We start from the raw sequence: 8,171 nt of genomic DNA on the forward strand, positions 1-8,171 counted from the left end.
AACTAACCCAAATTTTCTGAAAAAGGAATCAACAATATGCATTATTTTTTATTTCAAACACACACTTTGGCAATGAGTTTTCTATAAATGACCTGTCATATGATGGGTCATTGAAATTTTATTTTAATAAAAATAAAACATTTAAATTATGAACAAATAGTACATGATTATTAAACTAACATTAGATAACAATTCCACACATTTTCAAGTTTGATCATGAATATGATACTTCTCACCAAAGAAAATGACTTTAGATGGTCAAATAAAATTTAATAATTAAAAAATAAAATTTACAATGTTGACATCATTTTTCCTTAATAAGTTTTCTGTAGATGCACATGGAAAGTCTAAATTAAAATGAGTTGAAACAGAAAATTCTTGATAATATGAGATGGTTGCAAATTCAACAAAATATTAAACTTTGAATCATAAAGAATTAATATGCACTGTGGAAGTAGGTTGGTACTCTACTAGCAATCTTTGATATTTAATAATAATAAAAGCAAAAAATATTAACTTCTGGAGACAACATTAATGAACTGTGCTGAAAATAATCCTAGTTAATAAAGTATCTTAGAGATATAAATGCTAAATATTTCCAAGATTAAAATTAGTAATTCTACCTAGATAACTAGGGCAACAATTATCTCACATTTAATTTTAACCAGAGTTGAGAAGAAATACATAGTTTTTTGTGTATGTGTTCTTTTTTATGTGAGAAAACTCCATACTTTTTGAGAAAGGTTCTTTCACTGAACCTGGAGGTCACTGGCTCTAATAGAATTCCCAAGGAGTCCTCTTCTCCTGGCCTCCCGGCACTGCATTTACAAATATGTGCCATGACCACAAACTCAGATACTTCGTGGTGCTGGGAACAAGATGCACATCCCCCTGTTTGCACACTAATCACCTTACAGGTTATCTTGCCTTAATTTTTGTAAACTTTTTTCATACAGCATATTTGGACGAAAGTTTATCACCTTCATTCCCTCTCAGGTCCTTGCCTCTTCCCTGATCATCCAACCAGACAACTCTGTTTCTCTCTATTTAGAAAACTTTCACTTACACCCCATTTTAGCATTCAAGCTAGATCAAGTAAAGACTTTTTCAACATTCAATATTCCATTTTCCCCAAAATTTGTACAACCCACCATCAATCTACTAAATAAGCAAATTAAAACAAAAAACACATACCTGTCATTTCCAAGACTTTAGGAAAAAATTGTTTCCAAAATCGGCATTGTGGAGCACGGAGCTTAGAGTTTATCCTTGGTTGCTCTGTGTTCAAAGTTAGGTATTTTTGTTCGGTACTCGTGAAGACAGGCCACATTGTACTATCATTCTGGATCCCATTGGGATGTCTAGATATTTAAAGAGATGTTAGAGTTTTTATGAAATCATTCTTGGATAAGACATTTTTCTCTGAAATTGCAAGTAAATGTCAAACAATAATTTTAGAAAACCTGTGGTCATACTTTGATGATGGCAAGTGTAAATGAACTGGATTTTAAGATGCCAAGCATGAATGCGCTTCCTTTTTAGTTTCTTCAGTCACAATATTAATGAAAACTATAGGGACTGAAATTAAGGACATGCACTTATGTGCACAATAAAAAAACACATTTTAATTTTTGTAAAATTTCTCTTTTTCCCAACGTAATATTTTTTATTGATTATTTGGGAATTTCATACAATGAACCCAAATCACACTAACTTCCTGTTTCCACCACACTCATTACCCCAACCCTCCAAAAAGAAAAAGAAATACCAAATGCCAATTTGTGTTGGTGAATTCTTGAGTCTCACTTAAACACATACAGAAAAGGCAATCTTACTTTTCTTCCACTATCTTTTCCTATTATAGACTTAAGCTTTTATAGTCATAGTATTACTACCATCTTAAACTGCATTGCCTCTACTATGTTCTATGTATAATTTTTTATAATACTCTTTGGATTTGGCACTATGCAACTCTTTATGCAATGATCTTACTATCCTAGAAAAGAAGCATCCCTCATTTTAAAAGCCTCTTATTTCACTTTTGTTTTACTCTTTAAAATATCTCTATAAGAGCCAGCAAGATGTGTCACCATGTAAAGGCACCATCCCTCACGTTTGATAGCCTGAGTTTGATCTTTTGATCTTTGGGGCCAACATGGTTCAAAGAGAGAACTGATTCCTGAAAGTTGTTGTTTGACTTAAACATGGATTACCTATGGAATACACACACACACACACACACACACACACACACACACATGCATTCATGAATACGTGCTCACATTGAAACATAAATAAATAGATAAATTTGCAATAAATATTTCAATAACTCCAACTTGAGTTCAGAACAAAGTTAAAACATGGCATAAGCAAATTTCTTAATATTTTCAATTTTTCTTTTAATAAGCCATTGAGTAGGAATTAGAACTATTCTCTTCAGTATCCATCTGTGTATTTTTTTTAAAAAAAAATCATTAGTGAGTAAGAATATCTATGAAATCAAAGAACCAGTGATGGAAGCTCTTCTAATACTAGGTATAATACTGAGAATAGTAATCACATTTGAAAAAAGATCACACAAGGAGTGAGATTATGGGTAAATAATGATGATAATAATAATAATAAGCCAGAAAGACATATGGGAAAGCCAGAGAGGGAACATAGTTATTGAAAAGTGAATATTGAATCTGGTCTTTAGTTCAGTAATGATAAACAGTATCCTCACAGTTAAGAGCCATGAAGCTAGCTTAGATATTAGCATTGTCACATTATATATGACAACCTAAGAAAACAGTGGGATTGCACTTGTGAAATTTCCTGCTCTTCAAGGGATTTGGGGCCACCTTTTGTTGTGGTAAGTAGGACAATGTAAGCCTATGTGGAACATACTTATATTTATATAACAAAGAGAGGATTGAAGTGATAGAAGTAAGAAATTTATTCTTTTCCCTTAGCTTTATTTCTTCATTCAAAATTAGAGAAGAAAATTTCTCGTTGAACTTTCTAGAAACAGTATGAAAGACTTCGTTGTTCATATATTTGTAGATGGTTAGTCAATAGAAATTTACAAGCAGAGTTAGGCAATACAAAACTTTGAGATTGAGAAGAAACTCTGAAATGTAACATTCATCAAAATAGTTATCCAGAGGCAGATTGTACCAAGAACTTGTATTACATAAGCATGACCAAAGCGCATAGCATCCCAGGCACAGGCATACTCAAGCATGAATTTAGGAGCTTTAGCGAGCAATAGCTTCCCGATGGACTAGTTGATTTTGTGCAGAATTGGATGATGTAGGACGGATTATTAATAACCAGAGCTATTTAAGCTAAATCAGTATCATCCTAGTATAGAAACCTCCAGCTTGAGGATAATATTTGAAGGAGGTCAAGAGAAAAATGTGGCCTGATCACAGATGGTGCACAGCCTGGGAGAATCACGGAATCCTTTACTTTGCTCTAAAAGTTGTGGAAACCAAACAGGTCCAGCTGCTGGAAGCTGGCTGTTAAACGAGGGGAGCCACTGGCGTGAGGCAGAACTGCGATTTTGTGTTGTAAACCACACACTTTCCCTCCACGTCCTCTCTCATTAACTTAGAGCAATGTGTTCACTGCACCCGCCTTCCCGGCTGATGCAATGCATGGCTGAGACAGAAGTGGCTTTCTTTTGGGTTCAAAAGCAGGACACTAAAGGTACCATCAGTGTGCACTTAACAAACCTTGTCCTTTGAAATGACTTATGATGCCCCATGTTATGACTTGGGGGCAATAAATTTTCCTCTGCTCATGAATGCAGATATGGTTTTCAGAAAACATGATTGAAGCAGTTTTACAAGTGACAAACATTTTGGTCTGTAATGTAAGGAAATCTCCCACAAATTGAAACTTGAAAAGAGAAGCAATTCTCTTCCTGTCTGTATCAATTAAAACCTTGTGAAATGCCATGTAATTCCCAGACACACAATTCTGAAACAGGATGTAATTCTGATCTCACGTATAACATACATTCCAACATCTTGAGTTTTGCTATTTCTATAAAACATTTTCTGCCTTTGTCACAAAATAAAGACTTGAAAGTGATTATAACATAAAAAATTTCAAGAAACAGTAGGCTCTCCTTTATTTTCATTGCCAGATCTTTTTTCACTTTGAGATATACAAAATGTTCTAAAGCTCACTTATTATAATCTCCATTTTATGTAGGTGTGAAAGGTTAGGAGACATCCCATCTAACCAACCAAAGAGATTTTCTTTCTTTATGCCTATGATACAGAAACATGCTCTGCCAGTTATATATATATATATATATATATGTGTGTGTGTGTGTGTGTGTGTGTGTGTGTATATATATTCTGCCACTAAAACTTCACCTTGAATTGGAGGTGGAAACAAACTTTATTCACTGAGTGACTTTTTGTTAGAGTACTTTGTCACAGCAAGTGAAATTAAACTAACACATTTAGACATGGAATCAATATGCTTTCTCATTTATAGAAGGATGGATGAGATAAATATTTCATAGGTTTTATATATGCAAGGGAATGTTATTTTACATTAAAAGAAGGATATGCTATAAATAGTCAAAATTGGAGAGATATGAAAGATATTATACTAAGTAAAATAATTCAGGCATAGGATTATAAGTGTGTCATAGTCTCTCTTGCTTAGAAATTCTAAAATATTGTAATATGAATATAGAGTTACCATCACTATGGGGTGGGATGACTTGTGGAGTGTCACTAGAGGAAGGTTAGAAAATAAGTATGTGGAAAAGCAAGTGCGAGCACCAAGCTGTGTTGTTCTACAGTGAGACAAGGTGACCATTGCTCACATACTATAGATGGTATCAGTGCCAACCAGAAAGGGATTCCAGGATTCCCCATACAGTGTAAGCCTATGGAGAAACCATGCTGGCTATCCCAACTGATTGTACTTGTGCACTGAATTATCACCCTGCCCATTTCATAGACAGCCAACTGCTAATTATTAGCTTAAAATTTAAAAAGTTGAAATGAAAGTGGCAGTTATTTAATTATTTTATACAATTCTTGAATTATTATATGGTACTCTCCTCAAATGCATAATTTAAATTTTAAAATTTCAAATTAAGCAAGAAGTTACATGCTACGGCCTCTTGTTCATGAGTCAATTCCACATTAAATTTGACATCTAGAAGTAGGTGTATGTATGCAGTTAAATTTTAATGAGTAATCTTTATTTACTGACAGAACCTTTACATTCCAAATGATTCACACTGTATTTAAAATGGTGTTTTCCTAGAAGCATCAAAACTGTGAGTCAATGTGTTAATGGGAACACAGACACTATTTAGAAAGGCACAGTTAGCAGTTTGCATAGTATCTGTTTTCCTTGGGTCTTTACTGAAACTGTTCCACCCTTCCATCCTCAGGGAATCCTTCCCTAATCATCACACTGAAGCAGACACCTTGATCACTGTAATACTGTCTTGTTCTATGCTCGCCCTCCCTCCCTCCCTTTGCTTTCACTCCTTCGGGGTCTCTAACTTTATTCCTTTCTACCACCTTCCCTGTCTCCCTCTCTTTCTCCATAAAGTCTAAGACCCATACAAGCCAACATTTGATTGTCTTATTTTTGTAATGAAGCCAAGCCTGAATCATTCAAAGGAAGTAAGGCCGGGTTATTTTCAAATATAAAGCACCACAACAGTTATTTTTAATTAACTTTGTTTTAACAGAATTATAAAATGATCTGTGAATGATCTCATATGAAAACTGTACATTGGAGATAATTTCTCCACCTTTAGCAGAAAGGTTCAAGTTGAATTGATGAAAAATTCTGCTTCAAAAAGCTGTGACTTCAGAAAGTATTAAAACTATGCTGCGTTTCCTCATTATTTTCCCATGATAATTTCACATTTAAATCAAAATCATCAATAACAGAATATAAAGTATCTCTAAACTCTCACCTTTACAAAGTGAAGTGATGTAGTGAATTTAGTGCCACCAGGAATAATTGAAGTCTAATTGGGCAAGGAGAGCATGAGAAAGGAAGGCAGTCATTTTTCCACTGGCAGAGCTGCCCGCTAATGAAAGCGTTCACACGTTGTTTCCGTTATTTTGACATATTTATATAATGAACAGGCAAAACGATTTTCACATAGTAAACAAACTCATGCTCTGTCTTCACACACATGGTAAAAATAAACACATTACATAATCCATTTCAGGAAGAGAGACTCCAGCCATGTTAGTTTTCTAGAGCTGTACCTAAGTAAAACAGCTGAAGGAGGAAAGACATATTCAAATTCATGATTTTGGAGCTTCCCCTTATGACCAATTGCCTCCATTGTTTTGAGACTGGGAAGTGGTATAACATCATGGTGTTGGAATCAGGCAGAGTACATGACAATGCATGCCTTGAATCAAAAAGAGTCTGGACCAATAGCAAAGTGTGGTCGGCCAGGGCACATTAATTGGACTACTTCTCCAGCATGTCTCCTTACTAGTTCTGCATTTCATTCATTGTCCACAATCCAGGTATTTGTCAAGTCAGGAATGACATGAACGATCTACAGGTGAAGTAAGAACCCTCCCGATCTAATCCCAGTCTGAATGCCCATCACTGGGCAAAACAGGAAGCTTATGGGACCTTTCTTGTCTAAACTACAACAGTAGTGAAACAAAAGAATAAACCACAGACAAAAAGGAATAAAAATAGGATTTCCTCCAAGATCATCTCCTGTGCCTCATTTTGCATAAACAAAACTACTTAGGCTAAATTTGGTCATGAAGTGCACATTAAATTCTTTCTAAGGGGATTTTCTATTACTGTGATATTTTTATACATTTGACCAAGTTTTAATATTGATCTTATATAATTAATTGTTCTAAAAATCTTTTATCTTAAAATATGTCAGACTGTCGAAAATTTAATGAATTAGTACATTTATTATAATTACATGCTCAACTAAAAAAAATTTAATGCCACTGAATCTTTCAGCACAACTTACAAAATAAAGCCATGTGACTAAATTGCCCATAGTTGAAGAATGATTTCTATATTTTCATCTGTATCAAAGTCCTAGGCTTAAAAAATTCATATGATGTACTTAACGACGTTTTGCAAACTTAATTTTAAAGCATCTAGAATTATTCAAATATGTTTTTCTTTTCATATATACACATGTACACCAAGAATTGGTTTGTTCACATTGCACAGCAACCAAGTGTCATATGTTTGAGGCCTGGAAAGTCCTAGATGAAGGCAGTGGCAGATCTGCTGCCCTTCAGGGGACCACGACCTGGCTTGCATTCATTTTCCTTCTGTTTCTCCCATGGCAGATAAGGACAGGGGTTAGTTTTTCTCTTGCACAAGGAAATCAAGTCCATTCCTGAGAGTTTTGCCTACATGGGCTAGAACTATTCTATGGGCACTTACATTCTGACACATGAGTTCAGGAGGGGAAGAAGCCTTCATCATATATAAAAAACACAATTACACACTGTATTAAACATTTATGGATGTGTTTATTTTAAACTCAAGTACTAGACACATAAAAATATAAAATATTGTGCAAATTTTAATTAACATAATATTAGAATAATGAAGTACAATGTTACAATGGCAAATTAAATAAATAAGAATTATGTTTTGAGTTTCAGAACCAACCACATCGTACTTATTTGTATGTGCTTAGTGTCTAGCACCTGCCTAGGAAAAAATTCAGTCTACCAAAGTCTCTGTGCCATGAGAACCGAGTGAATTATTACTATATCTTCAATATATTTGACATTATTCATGAAACATAAGATACTTGTAGAAAATGGAAATGAAACATCCCTTTATTCTCAGTGTTTGAGCAACGTGTTAGAAATATTACTATTCTAAAATTAATTAAACATAATGAGTCCTCAAATAATGTATTGATAGCTGCATTATATATGTGATATAATACATTGTTTCTTATGTCATATGTGTGTTTCAATCTTGTTCACGCTTTTAAACAAATCTTAATGTCATTTATTTAATTTGCTCATTTATATCTTGCTATGTGTATGATGTCCACATGCCAGAGTGTGTGGCTATCAGAGAGCAGTTAGAAGACTGACGGATCTTCTTCCACCGCTTTGGTTCAGGAGCTGAACTCATTCGGATGGATTTGTCTTTGGTTCAGGAGCTGAACTCATTCG

At 34.3% G+C, this 8,171-nt stretch overlaps 1 protein-coding gene across 1 annotated transcript in view; it reads right to left on the reverse strand.

Moving 5' to 3' along the window:
- Positions 1-8,171, reverse strand: part of Bche (butyrylcholinesterase) — a 50,537-nt gene that overhangs the window by 9,570 nt on the left and 32,796 nt on the right. The window contains exon 3 of the mRNA XM_005344108.3: positions 1,195-1,361. Coding sequence (XP_005344165.1) covers positions 1,195-1,361 — 167 coding nt within the window. The remainder of the gene's footprint in view (positions 1-1,194; positions 1,362-8,171) is intronic.

This window comes from Microtus ochrogaster, chromosome 1, assembly GCF_000317375.1.
Source record: "Microtus ochrogaster isolate Prairie Vole_2 chromosome 1, MicOch1.0, whole genome shotgun sequence".
In the NCBI taxonomy this organism is placed as follows: domain Eukaryota; kingdom Metazoa; phylum Chordata; class Mammalia; order Rodentia; family Cricetidae; genus Microtus; species Microtus ochrogaster.